This window comes from Procambarus clarkii, chromosome 76, assembly GCF_040958095.1.
Source record: "Procambarus clarkii isolate CNS0578487 chromosome 76, FALCON_Pclarkii_2.0, whole genome shotgun sequence".
NCBI classification, from domain to species: domain Eukaryota; kingdom Metazoa; phylum Arthropoda; class Malacostraca; order Decapoda; family Cambaridae; genus Procambarus; species Procambarus clarkii.
The window spans coordinates 3,418,011-3,435,943 of NC_091225.1; the positions used below are offsets into that span (position 1 = coordinate 3,418,011).

At 41.7% G+C, this 17,933-nt stretch overlaps 1 protein-coding gene across 3 annotated transcripts in view; it reads right to left on the reverse strand.

Moving 5' to 3' along the window:
• Positions 1-9,361, reverse strand: part of LOC123752195 (uncharacterized) — a 102,789-nt gene extending 93,428 nt beyond the window's left edge. For 2 of the 3 annotated variants that reach the window (XM_069313618.1, XM_069313619.1), the window contains exon 1: positions 7,806-9,283. In XM_069313618.1, coding sequence (XP_069169719.1) covers positions 7,806-7,856 — 51 coding nt within the window. In that variant the 5' untranslated portion in view covers positions 7,857-9,283. Of the gene's footprint in view, positions 1-7,805 lie in introns of all 3 variants that reach the window. The other variant, XM_069313617.1, reaches the window with a different exon arrangement.
• Positions 9,362-17,933: the final 8,572 nt, after the last annotated feature.

Below are 17,933 nucleotides of genomic sequence, written 5' to 3' on the forward strand. Positions count from 1 at the left end.
ACTTAGCAAGCAAAGCTTGTGCCAGATTTTAGAGACATATACGCTACATATAAGGTGTAAGTTTCATGTAAATTAAATAAAAAATGAAAGAGTTATAAGAATTTTTGTTACTTGAAAATAAATAAGAAAATAATAAAGTCTAAGGTGCTGACATCTGAGACTGAGGTTGACATCAACCAATTTCCTCTAAAACTGACACCCTTACAGATAGGCTTACGTGCAGTCAGGTGTATAGGTTTCATGTATATCGTCCCATAAACAATTATAAAAAAAATTAAAAAGAAAAAAAAAAAAAGAAAAAACAAATTTAACTTAATTTTTTTAATAAAATTAATTATATATATTTTTTCAATATATGCTATTGTGATAGGTGAGAGTCACAGACATGATTTAAGAAACACATGTACTGTATTTAATGATAGTTTTGACTATTTTGGAAAGTTTTTGACACATAATTCAATATTTTTTTCTCTCCTCCTATTTATGCTATGATGCTGGAACTTGGACCAGATGAAATCCTTTTCATAAACACGACAAAAAAGTTTGATTGAAATCGAACCAGTTTTTATTTTTTGCATATTTAAATCTACTCCCCCCCCCCCCCCCCAAGTTAACGAACAGTTATTAAAGAACAATGAAACCATACTGGTGGCAGTAAGGGAACAGTTACTAAATGGCAATGAATCCATCCAGGTGGCAGTAAATGTGCAGCTATTAATAAACAATAAATCCATCCTGGTGGTAGTAAAGGACCCGTTCCTAAGGAACAATGAAACCATCCTAGTGGCAGTAAAGGAACAGTTACTATGGACAATGAACACGTCGACGTGGTAGTGAAGAACCTGTTACTAAGGAACAATGAATCCATCCTATTGATACTAAAGAACCTGTTACTAAGCAACAATGAATCCATCCTACTGGTGTAAAGGCACAGTTACTAAGGAAGTATGAATCTATCCTTGTGATAGTAAAGCAAGTTACTTAGGACCAATGAAACCGTCCTGTTGGCAGTAAAGGTACAGTTACTAATGAACAATGAAACCATCCTATTGGCAGAAAAGGAACAGCAACTAAGGAACAATGAAACCATCCTATTGGCAGTAAAAGAACAGTTACTAAGGAACTATGAAACCTTTCTGGTGGCAGTAAAGGAACAGTTACTAAGGAACAATGAAACTATCATGGTAGTAGAAAAGGAACAGTTACTAGGGAACACTGAATCCATCCTAGTGGCAGTAAAGTTACTAAGGAACAATGAAACCATTCTGGTGGCAGTAAAGGAGCAGTTACTAAGGAACAATGAAATCATCCAGGTGGCAGTAAAGGAACAGTTACTAAGGAACAATGAAACCATCCTGGTGGTAGTAAAGGAACAGTTACTAAGGAATAATGAAACCATCCTGGTGGCAGTAAAGTCACAGCTACTGAGCAACAATAAAACCATCATAGTGGCAGTAAAGGAACAGTTACTAAGGAACAATGAAACCATCCTGGTGGTAGTAAAGGTACAGTTTCTAAGGAACAATGAAAGCATCCTGGATGTAGTAAAATTACTAAGGAACAATAAAACCATCCTGGTGATAGTAAGGGATAGTTGCTAAGGAACAAGGAAACCATGCTGGTGGTAATAAACCAAGTTACTAAGGAACAATGAAACCATCCTGGTGGCAGTAAAGGAACAGGTATTAAGAAACAATGAATCCATCCTGGAGGTAGTAAACGGACAATTACAAAGACACAATGAAACGATGCCGGTCACAGTAAAGGCACAGTTACTGAGGAACAGTGAATCCATCCTGGTGGAAGTAAAGGGACAGTTACTAAGGAACAATGAAACCATTCTGGTGGGAGAAAAGGAACAGTTATCAGGGAACAATGAAACCATTCTGGTGGCAGTAAAGACAGTTACTAAGGAACAATGAAACCATCCTGACAGTAGAAAAGGAACAGTTACTAGGAAACAATGAATCCATCCTGGTAGTAGTAAAGTTACTAAGGAACAATGAAACTACCCTGTTGGTAGTAAAGAAACAATTACTAAGGAACAATGAAACCATCCCAGTGGCAGTAAAGGAACAGTTACCAAGGAACAATGAAATCATTCTGGTGGCAGTAAAGGAACAGATACTAAGGAACAATGAAACAATCCTGGTGGTAGAAAAAGTATAGTTACTAAGGAACAACGAAAACATCCTTGTGGCAGTAAAGGAACAGTTACTAAGGAACAATGAATCCATCCTGGCGGTTGTGAAATTACTAAGGAACAATGAATCCATCCAGGTGGTAGTAAAGGCATAGTTACTAAAGAACAATGAAACCTTCATCGTGGTCATATAGGAATAGTTACTAAAGGAACAATGAATCCATCCTGGTGGTAGTAAAGGACAGTTATTAAGGAACGATGAAACCATCTTAGTGGCAATAAAGGTACAATTACTGAGGAACAATGAATCCATCCTGGTAGTGGGAAAGGAACAGTTACAAAGGAACAACGAAACAATCCTGATGGCAGTAAAGGCAAATACTAAAGAACAATGAATCCATCCTGGTGATTGTAAATTAAGTTACTAAGGAACAATGGAAACCATCCTGGTTGTAGTAAAGGCCCAGTTACTAAGGAACAATGAAACCATCTTGGTGGAAGAAATGAAACAGTTACTTAGGAACAATGAAACCATCCTGGTGGCAGTAAAGGCAGTTACTAAGGAACAATGAAACCATCCTTGAGGCAGTAGAGGAACAGTTACTAAGGAACAATATATCCCTCCTGTTGCAGTAAACGAACAGTTACTAAGGAACAATGAAACCATTCTAGTGGCAGTAAAGGCACAGTTACCGAGAAACAATGAATCCATCCTGATGTTAGTAAAGTTACTAAGGAACAATGAAACAATCCTGGTGGTAGTAAAGGTACAGCAACTAAGGAACAATGAAACCATCCTAGTGGCAGTAAAGGAGCAGTTACTAAGGAAATGAAACCATCCTTGTGGCAGTAAAGGAACAGTTACTAAGGAAAAATTAAACCATTCTGGTGGAAGTAAAGGCACAGTTACTAAGAAACAATGACACCATCCTTGTGGCAGTAAAGGAACAGTTAACAAAGAACAGTGAAACCATCCTGGTGGTAGTAAAGAAACAGTTAGAAACGAACAATGAAACCATCCTGGTGGCAGTAAAGGAACAGTTACTAATAAACAATGAATCCATCCTAGTGGTAGTGAAAGTACAGTTACTAAGGAACAATGAAACCATTCTAGTGGCAGTAAAGGAACAGTTATCTATGGAGCAATGAACACATCGACGTGGTAGTGAAGAACCTGTTACTAAGGAACAATGAATCCATCCTATTGGTAGTAAAGGACCTGTTACTAAGGAACAATGAATCCATCCTATTGGTAGTAAAGGCACAGTTACTTAGGAACTGTGAATCTATCCTTGTGGTAGTAAAGCAAGTTACTTAGGACCAATGTAACCATCCTGATGGTAGTAAAGGTACAGTTACTAAGGAATAATGAAATCATCCTTGTGGCAGTGGTGGAACAGTTACTAAGGAACACTGAAACCGTCCTGTTGGCAGTAAAGATACAGTTACTAATGAACAATGAAACCGTCCTGTTGGCAGTAAAGGTACAGTTACTAAGGAACAATGAAACCAATCTGGTGTCAGTAAAGGGTCAGTTACTAAGGAACAATGAAACTATCCTGGTAGCAGTAAAGGAACAGTTACTAAGGAACAATGAAACTATCCTGGTAGCAGTAAAGGTACAGTTACTATGGAACAATAAAACAATCCTGGTGGTAGAAAATGAACAGTTACTAAAGAACAATAAAACCACCCTGGCGGTAATAAACAAGTAAAGGTAGTTAAGTGCAGGTACTAAGAACAATGAAATCATCTTGGTGGCAGTAAAGGAAGTTACTAAGGAACAATGAATCCATCCTGGTGGTAGAAAAGGAACAGTTACTAGGGAATAATGAATCCATCCTGCTGGCAGTAAAGTTACTAAGGAACAATGAAACCATCCTGGAGGTAGTAAAGGAACAGTTACTAAGGAACAATGAAACCATCCAGGTGGTAGTAAAGGTACAATGAACACACCTTGGTGGTAGTAAAGAAACTGTTACTAAGAAACAATGAAACCATCCTGGTATCAATAAAGGTACTGTTACTAAGGAATAATGAATCCATCCTGGTGGCAGTAAAGGAGCAGATACTAGGGAACAATGAAACCATCCTGGTGGTAGTAAAGGGAGTTACTAAGGAACAATGAACACATCCTGGTGGTAGTAAAAGACCTGTTACTAAGGAACAATGAACACATCCTTGGTGGTAGTAAAGGTACTCTTACTAAGGAATAATGAATCCATCCTGGTGGAAGTTAACTTCCACCAGGATGAAGTTAAATTTAAAAAAAACTGACTTTAATTTAAAAAATTTAAGTTAAAAGTTAAAAAACTTAAATTTAAAAAAGTTAAAAAAAAAAGTTAAAAGTTAAAGTTGACTAAATTTAAAAATAATAATATAAAAAAACCTTAAAAAATTTAAAAGTTAAAGTTGAGTTAAATTTAGAAAAAAAATTAAAAAAACTGACTGACTGTCAGTCAGTTTTTTTTTAAATTTGTTCAATGTCAACAAATCTTTTTTGACTATTTGTATATGAAAAGGGCCGCAATTGTCCCAAGTTCCAGTACTGCAGCCTAAATAGAAAGGGAGATTTTTAATGTTTTCTTTTTTTTAACGAATATTACATGTGTTTCATGTGTTCATGTGTTTATAAAAAACCACACCTTTCAGATATAATCATTCTATGACGCTTTTCTGTCACATTAGCATATATTAAAGGATCTGTAGGAAGGGATTTTCCAAAACATCTTTAGTTTTTCTAATGCAAATAGTCAAAGGTACCCCAAAAAATTATTCAAATATATCATGTATACTGCTTTATAAAATCAATAAATGAACTTAGGAAGCAAAAGCTTATACCAGATTTGAGAGACATATACGCTACATATAAGGTGTAAGTTTCATGTAAATTAAATAAAAAATGAAAGAGTTATAAGAAGTTTTGTTACTTGAAAATAAATAAGAAAATAATAATGTCTAAGGTGCTGTCATCTGAGACTGAGGTTGACATCAACCAATTTCCTCGAAAATTGACACCCTTACAGATAGGCTTACGTGCAGTCAGGTGTATATGTTTCATGTATATCGTCCCATAAACAAAGAAAAAACAATTTAAAAAGAACAAAAAAGTATTTTTTTTAACTTGCTATTGTGATAGCTGAGAGTCACAGACATGATTTCAGTTAACACATGTGTTTGATGATCGTTTTTGACCATTTTGGAAAATTTATGACACATAATTCAATATTTATTTTCTCCCTTCCTATTTATGCTATGATGCTGAGACTTGGGCCACATGAAACCCTTTTCATATACAACACGGCAAAAAAGTTTGATTGAAATCGAACCAGTTTAAATTTTTTGCGTATTTGAATCTAATCCCCCCCCCCCCAAGTTAAGGAACAGTTATTAAAGAAAAATGAAACCATACTGGTGGTAGTAAAGGTACAGTTACACAGGAACAATGAAACCATCCTGGTGATAGAAAACGACAGGTACTAAGCAACAATGAAACCATCATGGTGGTAGTAAGGGACAGGTACTATGGAACAATGAAACCATCCTGGTGGTAGTAAAGGAAACGGTACTAAGGAACAATGAATACATCATGATGGCAGTAAAGGTACAGTTACTAAGGAACAATGAAACCATTCTGGTGGTAGTAAAGGAACACAGCTACTAAGGAACAAAGAAACCATCCTGGTGACAGTAAAGGAACAGTTACTAAAGAACAATGAAACCATCCAAGTGGCAGTAAAGGAACAGTTACTAAGGAACAATGAAACCATCCTGGTGGTAGTAAAGGACAGTTACTAAGGGACAATGAATCCATCATGGTGGTAGTAAAGGAACAGTTACTAAGGAACAATGAAACCATTCTATTGGCAGTAAAGGCACAGATACTGAGGGACAATGAATCTATCCTTGTGGTAGTAAAGCAAGTTACTTAGGACCAATGAAACCATCCTGATGGTAGTGAAGGCACAGTCACTAAGGAATAATGAAACCATCCTTGTGGCAGTAGTGGAACAGTTACTAAGGAACAATGAATCAATCCTGGTGGCAGTAAAGGAACAGTTACTAAGGAACAATGAAACAATCCTGATGTCAGTAAAGGAGCAGTTACTAAGGAACAATGAAACCAACCTGGTGGCAGTAAAGGAACAGTTACTAAGGAAGAATGAAACAGTCCTGATTTCAGTAAAGGAACAGTTACTAAGGAACAATGAATCCATCCTAGTGGAAGTACAGGAAGTTACTAAGGAACAATGAAACCATACTGGTGGCAGTAAAGGAACAATTACTAACGAAAAATGAATTCATCCTGGTGTTAGTAAAAGTACAGTTACACAGGAACAATGAAACCATCCTAGTGGTAGAAAAGGAACATGTACTAAGGAACAATGAAACAATCCTGATGTCAGTAAAGGAACAGTTAATAAGGAACAATGAAACCATCCTGGTGATATTAAAGGTACAGTTACACAGGAACAATGAAACCATCCTGGTGGTAAAAAAGGAATAGGGACTAAGGAACAATGAAACAATCCTAGTGACAGGAAAGAAACAGTTACTAAGGAACAATGAAACCATCTTGGTGGCAGAAAAGGAACATTTACTAAAGAACAATGAAACCATCCTGGTGGTAGTAAAAACAGTTACTAAGGAACAATGAAACCATCCTGGAGTCAGTAAAGGAATAGGTACTAAGGAATAGTGAATCTATCCTGGTGGCAGTAAAGGACAAGTTACTAAGGAACAGTGAAACCATCCTGGTGGTAGTAAAGGAACAGTTAATAAGGAACTATGAATCCATCCTGGTGGTAATAAACGACCAGTTACTAAGGAATAATGAATCCATCCTAGTGGTAGTAGAGGAACAATTAGTAAACAATTAATCTCTCCTTGTGGTAATAAAGGATAATGAATCCATCCTGGTGGCAAATCAAGGAACAGTTACTAAGAAACACTGAAACCATCCTGGTGGCAATAAATGCACAGTTACTATGGAACAATGAATCCATCCTAGTGGCAGTAAAGGTAGTTACCGAGGAACAATGAATCCTGATAGTAGTAAAGTTGCTAAGGAACAATGAAACCTTCCTGGTGGTAGTAAAGGAACAGCAACTAAGGAACAATGAAACCATTCCTAGTGGGAGTAAAGAAACACTTAAAAGGGAACAATGATACCGTCCAAGTGGCAGTAAAGGTAGTTACTAAGGAACTATGAAACCTTCCTGGTAGCAGTAAAGGAACAGTTGCTAAGGAACAATGAAACTATCCTGGTAACCGTAAAAGAACAGTTCCTAAGGAACAATGAAACCATCCTGGTGGTAGAAAAAGAAGTTACTAAGGAACAATAAAACCACCCTGGCAGTAGTAAAGAAACAGTTACTAAGGAACAATGAAACCATCCTAGTGATAGTGAAGGCAGTACTAACGAAGTGACATCATCCTGGTGGCAGGAAAGGAACAGTTACTAAAGAACAATGAAACCATCCTGGTGGTAGTAAAGGACAATTACTAAGGAACAATGAACCAGTAAACGAAGAAGGATTATCTTCAAAGTACACGGCAACAATTGTGATGTTCAGCGCCAAATACGGAGCTGAAGTTTAAAGTCCTACACGGATACATTTTGGATTATTTAGAGTAAATACTGGCCTTGGTGTTTCATTACCTCATTCATCACTTGTTGGTGCAGACGTAAGCTGGAGGTGGCGCCGCCCATTGTGACGTGTAGCAAGTGGTGGTACACGTGGAGCAGCGTCCTCCCTCCTGGTGCACGTGGAGCAGCGTCCTCCCTCCTGGTACACGTGGAGCAGCGTCCTCCCTCCTGGTACACGTGGAGCAGCGTCCTCCCTCCTGGTACACGTGGAGCAGCGTCCTCCCTCCTGGTACACGTGGAGCAGCGTCCTCCCTCCTGGTGCACGTGGAGCAGCGTCCTCCCTCCTGGTACACGTGGAGCAGCGTCCTCCCTCCTGGTACACGTGGAGCAGCGTCCTCCCTCCTGGTACACGTGGAGCAGCGTCCTCCCTCCTGGTACACGTGGAGCAGCGTCCTCCCTCCTGGTACACGTGGAGCAGCGTCCTCCCTCCTGGTACACGTGGAGCAGCGTCCTCCCTCCTGGTACACGTGGAGCAGCGTCCTCCCTCCTGATACACGTGGAGCAGCGTCCTCCCTCCTGGTACACGTGGAGCAGCGTCCTCCCTCCTGGTACACGTGGAGCAGCGTCCTCCCTCCTGGTACACGTGGAGCAGCGTCCTCCCTCCTGGTACACGTGGAGCAGCGTCCTCCCTCCTGGTACACGTGGAGCAGCGTCCTCCCTCCTGGTGCACGTGGAGCAGCGTCCTCCCTCCTGGTGCACGTGGAGCAGCGTCCTCCCTCCTGGTACACGTGGAGCAGCGTCCTCCCTCCTGGTGCACGTGGAGCAGCGTCCTCCCTCCTGGTACACGTGGAGCAGCGTCCTCCCTCCTGGTACACGTGGAGCAGCGTCCTCCCTCCTGGTACACGTGGAGCAGCGTCCTCCCTCCTGGTACACGTGGAGCAGCGTCCTCCCTCCTGGTACACGTGGAGCAGCGTCCTCCTTCCTGGTACACGTGGAGCAGTGTCCTCCTTCCTGATACAAGTGGAGCAGCGTCCTCCTTCCTGGTACACGTGGAGCAGCGTCCTCCCTCCTGGTGCACGTGGAGCAGCGTCCTCCCTCCTGGTGCACGTGGAGCAGCGTCCTCCCTCCTGGTACACGTGGAGCAGCGTCCTCCCTCCTGGTACACGTGGAGCAGCGTCCTCCCTCCTGGTGCACGTGGAGCAGCGTCCTCCCTCCTGGTACACGTGGAGCAGCGTCCTCCCTCCTGGTACACGTGGAGCAGCGTCCTCCCTCCTGGTACACGTGGAGCAGCGTCCTCCCTCCTGGTACACGTGGAGCAGCGTCCTCCCTCCTGGTACACGTGGAGCAGCGTCCTTCCTCCTGGTACACGTGGAGCAGCGTCCTCCTTCCTGGTACACGTGGAGCAGTGTCCTCCTTCCTGATACAAGTGGAGCAGCGTCCTCCTTCCTGGTACACGTGGAGCAGTGTCCTCCTTCCTGATACAAGTGGAGCAGCGTCCTCCTTCCTGATACAAGTGGGAGCCGTCGGGCAGCGTCCTCCCTCCTCCACTGTTCAACTCCGACTGAGGCCTCACCACTGTTGCCAGTGTTGCCATACCAACCTCGCAACAAACACCAAGATCCCTAAGAATGTGCAACACTTCATCACAACTTGAACCCAAATGTTTCACCTACCTGATTCAGCACATTAAAATACATATAATCTTAAAAAGTACTAAATTGTTATGGTAGATGATTCTCAACTTCTTCGTGTACAGGTACAGGGAAGGTAGATAAGGTGTAACACTACGTGTGGCAACACTGCTGCAAGGCCTCAAAAATAAATTTATATTCAAATTACCGAAACTGTATAACATCCAACAGTGTTTAAGATGCTGTACACTGTTGTCTAGCAATGTTTTGCAGTCTAATTTTACAGTGATTATTTATAACGTTTACTCAGTATTTTGTGCTAAATGATTTACTGTTGCACACAAAATATATATTATTTACTTTGTATTATTCTCGAATTTTTCGTTTGACTGGACTGCAGAAACAGAATTCTTCCATCTCGACTATTAGCAATGTAACTTTCATTAATTCTCATCACCTCTCAGTATATATAAGAAACCCTGATATATATATATATATATATATATATATATATATATATATATATATATATATATATATATATATATATATATATATATATATATATATATATAGACTGCTCGGGAAGTATTGTTTGAAAAGTTATTGAAATGTGACTTTTAACCCAAGTTGCAAGTGTAGCCTAAATAATGAGATTCCTGCTGGGATTTTAGTGAAGTTGGTCAACAGGTTAATATTCAGTGAAGTTGGTCAGCAGTTTAATATTCAGTGAAGTTGGTCAGCAGGTGAATATTCAGTGAAGTTGGTCAGCAGGTGAATATTCAGTGAAGTTGGTCAGCAGGTGAATATTCAGTGAGGTTGGTCAGCACGTTAATATTCAGTGAGGTTGGTCAGCAGGTTAATATTCAGTGAGGTTGGTCTGCAGGTGAATATTCAGTGAAGTTGGTCAGCAGGTGAATATTCAGTGAGGTTGGTCAGCAGGTGAATATTCAGTGAGGTTGGTCAGCAGGTTAATATTCAGTGAGGTTGGTCAGCACGTTAATATTCAGTGAGGTTGGTCAGCAGGTTAATATTCAGTGAGGTTGGTCAGCAGGTGAATATTCAGTGAAGTTGGTCAGCAGGTGAATATTCAGTGAGGTTGGTCAGCACGTTAATATTCAGTGAGGTTGGTCAGCAGGTTAATATTCAGTGAGGTTGGTCAGCACGTTAATATTCAGTGAGGTTGGTCAGCAGGTGAATATTCAGTGAGGTTGGTCAGCACGTTAATATTCAGTGAGGTTGGTCAGCAGGTGAATATTCAGTGAGGTTGGTCAGCAGGTTAATATTCAGTGAGGTTGGTCAACAGGTTAATATTCAGTGAGGTTGGTCAACAGGTTAATATTCAGTGAGGTTGGTCAACAGGTTAATATTCAGTGAAGTTGGTCAGCAGGTGAATATTCAGTGAGGTTGGTCAGCAGCTTAATATTCAGTGAGGTTGGTCAATAGGTTAATATTCAGTGAAGTTGGTCAGCAGGTGAATATTCAGTGAGGTTGGTCAGCAGCTTAATATTCAGTGAGGTTGGTCAGCAGGTTAATATTCAGTGAGGTTGGTCAGCAGGTGAATATTCAGTGAAGTTGGTCAGCAGGTGAATATTCAGTGAGGTTGGTCAGCAGGTTAATATTCAGCGAGGTTGATCAGCAGGTGAATATTCAGCAGCTTAATATTCAGTAAGGTTGGTCAGCAGCTTAATATTCAGTGAGGTTGGTCAGCAGGTTAATATTCAGTGAGGTTGGTCAGCAGGTGAATATTCAGTGAGGTTGGTCAGCAGGTTAATATTCAGCGAGGTTGGTCAGCAGCTTAATATTCAGTGAGGTTGGTCAGCAGGTGAATATTCAGTGAGGTTGGTCAGCAGCTTAATATTCAGTGAGGTTGGTCAGCAGCTTAATATTCAGTGAGGTTGGTCAGCAGATGAATATTCAGTGAGGTTGGTCAGCAGGTTAATATTCAGTGAGGTTGGTCAACAGGTTAATATTCAGTGAAGTTGGTCAGCAGGTGAATATTCAGTGAGGTTGGTCAGCAGGTGAATATTCAGTGAAGTTGGTCAGCAGGTGAATATTCAGTGAGGTTGGTCAGCAGGTTAATATTCAGCGAGGTTGGTCAGCAGGTGAATATTCAGCAGCTTAATATTCAGTAAGGTTGGTCAGCAGCTTAATATTCAGTGAGGTTGGTCAGCAGGTGAATATTCAGTGAGGTTGGTCAGCAGCTTAATATTCAGTGAGGTTGGTCAGCAGCTTAATATTCAGTAAGGTTGGTCAGCAGCTTAATATTCAGTGAGGTTGGTCAGCAGGTGAATATTCAGTGAGGTTGGTCAGCAGCTTAATATTCAGTTATGTTCGTGAGCAGGTTAATATAGACGTGTTGGTAAATCAGTAAATCTGACCAGTCACTGGTCTTTACTGAACGACATATATTGTTGGTTATGCTAGTAATGCACTTCTTCATGAGAGGTGCAGTTGGTGTGCAGGCTTCGTGTGACTGCTTCCTGGGGCTGGAGCCCTGGTCGAGGACCGGGCCGTGGGGGCACTAAGCCCCGAAATCATCTAAAAATAACCCCACAGCTCACCATAACTGTCACAGTAGTGCGGTTAGGACGACTCACAGCTCGCCATGACTGCCACAGTAGTGAGGTTAGGACGACTCAAAGCTCGCCATGACTGCCACAGTAGTGAGGTTACGACGCCTCACAGTTCGCCATGACTGCCACAGTAGTGAGGTTAGGACGACTCACAGTTCGCTATGACTGTCACAGTAGTGAGGTTAGGACGCCTCACAGCTCGCCATGACTGCCACAGTAGTGAGGTTAGGACGCCTCACAGTTCGCCCTGACTGCCACAGTAGTGAGGTTAGGAGGCCTCACAGCTCGCCCTGGCTGCCACAGTAGTGAGGTTAGGACGCCTCACAGCTCGCCATGACTGCCACAGTAGTGAGGTTAGGAGGCCTCACAGCTCATCCTGACTGCCACAGTAGTGAGGTTAGGACGCCTCACAGCTCGCCATGACTGCCACAGTAGTGAGGTTAGGACGCCTCACAGCTCATCCTGACTGCCACAGTAGTGAGGTTAGGACGCCTCACAGCTCATCCTGACTGCCACAGTAGTGAGGTTAGGACGCCTCACAGCTCGCCATGACTGCCACAGTAGTGAGGTTAGGACGCCTCACAGCTCGCCATGACTGCCACAGTAGTGAGGTTAGGACGCCTCACAGCTCGCCATGACTGCCATAGTGGTGAGGTTAGGACGCCTCACATCCGCAAAAGGCTCTAATGTTAGCTTTTCAGTTAAACTTACAAATGTACACACACACACATTGTTACCATTGTTACCTCCAATCTAACAAAGAGTTTGGTGTTCATAGCCTCAAAGCAAAATTTCCATCAATTATATATTAAATGTTTAGTGTAATACATCTTAATGTTTTGTTGTTACAGCTAGTGACCCATGGGAAGCACTAATCTAACTTACTGGTTGTTACCACTAGTGAACCATGGGGAGCGCTAGGCTAACTTACTGGTTGTTACCACTAGTGAACCATGGGGAGCACTAGGCTAACATACTGGTTGTTACCACTAGTGAACCATGGGGAGCACAAGGCTAACTTACTGGTTGTTACCAATAGCGAACCATGGGGAGCACTAGGCTAACTTACTGGTTCCTACCACAAGTTAACTATGGGAACACTAGGCTAACTTACTGGTTGTTACCACTAGTGACCCCATGGGAGCAATAAGCTACCTTACTGGTTGTTACCACTAGTGAACCATGGGGAGCACTAGGCTAACTTACTGGTTGTTACCACTAGTGACCCATGGGAGCACTAGGCTAACTTACTGGTTGTTACCACTAGTAACCAATGGGAGCACTAGGCTAACTTACTGGTTGTTACCACTAGTGAACCATGGGGAGCACTAGGCTAACTTACTGGTTGTTACCACTAGTGAACCATGGGGAGCACTAGGCTAACTTACTGGTTGTTACCACTAGTGAACCATGGGGAGCACTAGGCTAACTTACTGGTTCCTACCACAAGTTAACTATGGGAACACTAGGCTAACTTACTGGTTGTTACCACTAGTGATCCCATGGGAGCAATAAGCTACCTTACTGGTTGTTACCACTAGTGAACCATGGGGAGCACTAAGCTAACTTACTGGTTGTTACCACTAGTGACCCATGGGAGGACTAGGCTAACTTACTGGTTGTTACCACTAGTAACCAATGGGAGCACTAGGCTAACTTACTGGTTGTTACCACTAGTGCCCCATGGGGAGCACTAGGCTAACTTAGTGGTTGTTACTACTAGTGACTCATTGGGAGCACTAGGCTAACTTACTAGTCGTTACCACTAGTGAAACATGCGGAGCACTAGGTTAAATTACTGGTTGTTACCGCTAGTGACCCATGGGGAGCACTAGGCTAAATTTCTGGTTCTTAGCACTAGTGAACCGTAGGGAGCACTAGGATAACTAACTGGTTATTACCATTAGTGAACCAAGGGGAGCACTAGGGTAAATTACTGGTTGTTACCACTAGTGAACCATAGGGAGCACTAGGATAACTTACTGGTTGTTACTGTTGGAAATTTCCAACACTAATAAACTACTATTGTATTATAATAAATCATTTTTATTATATACTAACTACAGTAGTCACTCAATTTACTAACAGCAGTGTCAACATAAACTAACTATTGTATCTGCATATTAATGCTAGAATTCTTACGAAATAGAGCACCAACATTGCGTCAGATAATGTCTAGTTAAACACATTTATTACCAATGTGTTAGAGAATTGAATGTGGTTCTCTAAAATCATCAGTATTCCGTGTGATAATTATTTACGGATAACATAACTCCCAATACTTCTAAATCGAGAGTTTTTCGTTACAATTGTTATCAAGTAATAGTTTTTCTGTCACGCGGGAATGCCATGGAGAAAACTAAAATCATCTCCATTTCTCGTTTAACACCATAAGACGAGAAGGCGATAATATTTAAATCCCTAGAATTGCAACCCTGTCCTCATTAAAGTATTTCAACCACAATTGCGCGAAATAGTGTTATTCGTGATTAATAATTTCTGTGGTGAATACGAGACGCGGGTTGGGGAAGGCGGAGACGCCATTGTGCAGCGAGCGTGCTTGAACAGCGGAAGGTCTTGGCGTCAAGAGTGGCGAGACACGTGGCGTTGGAGAGTTATCAGCAAGAATTACACTGATACACAACTAATACTGAATAGTTATTCTTCCACGTGCTCCATAGTGCTCGGCCAACTAATAACGCGTCTAGAATTAAGCCAAAACCCACAAACACGTGTACAACGCCGTGAAAGTTTGAGACTGGCAGACGCGATATCGGCAGACTTCAGTAGTAACTACGCTCACGTTAAGTATAGTTTCTTTCTTGATGCATCATTTAAGATTGTATATTTGTGAGTAGTCTGTTGTTATATAGTGAGATGACCACATATGCAACGTTAGTACCACATTAATGTTCTTCTCTATTTTCATGAATATTGAGATTAAAAGTAGCCTAGTCCAATGCTACTTAATATTCTTTAAATTACAGCTCGTATGTGAGGAGCCAACGAGTCGTTAACAGCATTCGTGTTATTCACCTCTAATTTCTTCTATGTGGAGATCCTGAGATCACGACTACGAATCACGAACGATGTCATAGAAATCGTCTTAAAGCTAAGACTTTTTGTACACATTTAATTCTTCCATTTTTTATCATTAGACAAATTTGCAAGATTATCATATTGAATATTCCTACCATATCTGATTATTGGAAATTTATGTGTTTACTTAGATGATTGCTCCTTAATTTAATAATCATTAATATTCACTATTTGAGTTCACATAATTGACTCTATAGCATTTTAGATCATAATATTATTTACTCAACAATGAACTGGTGACGAACCACACTAGTTCCTAGACATATATGAAGTTCTAGCAATACCCCCCCAATGTAGGTGTTTGAGGCTCTGACTTTAGTTAATTAATCATACAGTCCATTCTTTATTTTAAGTGATTATTCTCTCTAATACTTATCCATAGACACTGGTTCTTCAGTGTGTTCTCCAATGATCACTTTTATAGTTTCCCTCTTTTCTCAAAAGTGGGTAGTCCTTCGTTATTAAATTAAATAATTAAATAATTGACTAATTGAGTCAAGTCCCAGATATCCCACAGTTACCACTAGTGAACCATGGGGACCACTAGGGTAACTTACTGGTTGTTAGCACACTAGTGAACCATGGGAAGCACTAGGCTAACTTACTGGTTATTACCACTAGTGAAGATTGGGAAGCACTAGGCTAACTTACTAGTTGTTACTGCTAATGACCCCTGGGAGCACTAGGCTAACCTACTGGTTGTTATCACTAGTGAACCATTTGGAGCACTAGGCTAACTTATTGGTTGTTACCACTAGTGAACCATCGGAAGCACTAGGCTAACTTACTACTTGTCACCGCTAGTGACCCCTGGGAGCAATAGGCTAACTTATTTTTTGTTACCACTAGTGAACCATTAGGAGCATTAGGCTAACGTACTGGTTGTTACCACTAGTGAACAATGGGGAGCACTAGGCTAACTTACTGGTTGTTACCCCTAGTAAACCGTTGAAGCACTAGGCTAATTTACTGGTTGTTACCGCTAGTGATCCATTGGGAGCACTAGGCTAACTTATTAGTTGTTACCACTAGTGAAGATTGGGAAGCACTAGGCTAACTTACTAGTTGTTACTGCTAATGACTCCTGGGAGCACTAGGCTAACCTACTGGTTGTTATCACTAGTGAACCATTTGGAGCACAAGGCTAACTTACTGGTTGTTACCACTAGTGACCCATGGGAAACACTAGGCTAACATACTGGTTGTTACCACTACTGAACCATGAGAGCACTAGGCTAACTTACTGGTTATTACCTCTAGTGAACCATGGGGAGCACTAGGCTTACTTACTGGTTGTTACCACTAGTGAACCATGGGGAGCTCTAGGCTAACTTACTGATTGTTACCACTAGTGAACCATGGGGAGCACTAGCTAACTTATTGGTTGTTACCACTAGTGAACCATTTGGAGCACTAGGCTAACTTATTGGTTGTTACCACTAGTGAACCATCGGGAGCACTAGGTTAACTTACTGGTTGTCACCACTAGTGAACCATTTGGAGCACTAGGCTAACTTATTAGTTGTTACAACTAGTGATCCGTAAGGAACACTAGGCTAACTTACTGGTTGTTATCACCTTACCTTGAGGTTACCTTGAGGTGCTTTCGGGGCTTAGCGTCCCCGCGGCCCGGTCGTCGAACAGGCCTCCTGGTTGGTTACTAGTGAATTAGTGAACTAGTGAACCATTTGGAGCACTCGGCTATCTTATTGGCTGTTACCACTGGTGAAACATGGGAAGCACTAGGCTAACAAACTGGTTGTTACCACTAGTGACCCACAAGAAGCACTAGGCTAACTTACTAGTTGTTACCACTAGTGAACCATGTGGAGCACTAGGCTAACTTACTGGTAGTTACCACTAGTGACCCATGGGGAGCACTAGGCTAACTTACTAGTTGTTACCACTAGTGACCCATAGGGAGCAATAGGCTAACTTACTGGTTGTTACCACTAGTGACCCATAGGGAACACTAGGCTAACTAACTGGTTGTTACCATTAGTGAACCATGGGGAGAACTAGGCTAACTTAATAGTTGTTACCACTAGTGACCCATTTGGAGCACTAGGCTAACGTACTGGCTGTTACCACTAGTGAACCATGTGGAGCACTAGGCTAACTTACTGGTTGTTACCACTAGTTACCCATTTGGAGCACTAGGCTAACATACTGGTTGTTACCACTAGTGAACCATGGGAGCACTAGGCTAACTTACTGGTTGTTACCTCTAGTGAACCATGGGGAGAACTAGGCTAACTTAATAGTTGTTACCACTAGTGAACCATAAGGAGCTCTAGGGTAACTTACTGATTGTTACCACTGGTGAAACATAGGAGCACTAAGCTAACTTATTGCTTGATACAACTAGTGACCCATGGAGAGCACTAGGCTAACTTACTGGTTGTTACCGCTAGTGAACACTACCTAACTTACTGGTTGTTACCACTAGTGACCCATGGAGAGAACTAGGCTAACTTATTGGTTGTTACCACTAGTGACCCATGGGGAGCACAAGGCTAACTTACTAGTTGTTACCACTAGTGATCCATAGGGAGCAATAGGCTAACTTACTGGGTGTTGTCACTAGTGAACCAATTGGGGCACTAGGACTAACGTATTGGTTGTTAACACTAGTGTACAATGGGGAGCACTAGGCTATCTTACTAGTTGTTATCACTAGTGAACCATTTGGAGCACTAGGCTAATTTTTGGTTGTTACCACTAGTGAAGTCTGGGAAGCACTAGGCTAACTTACTAGTTGTTACTGCTAGTGACCCTGGGAGCACTAGGCTAACTTACTGGTTGTTATCACTAGTGAACCATTTGGAGCATTAGGCTAAGTTATTGGTTGTTACCACTAGTGAACCATGGGAAGCACTAGGCTAACTGACTAG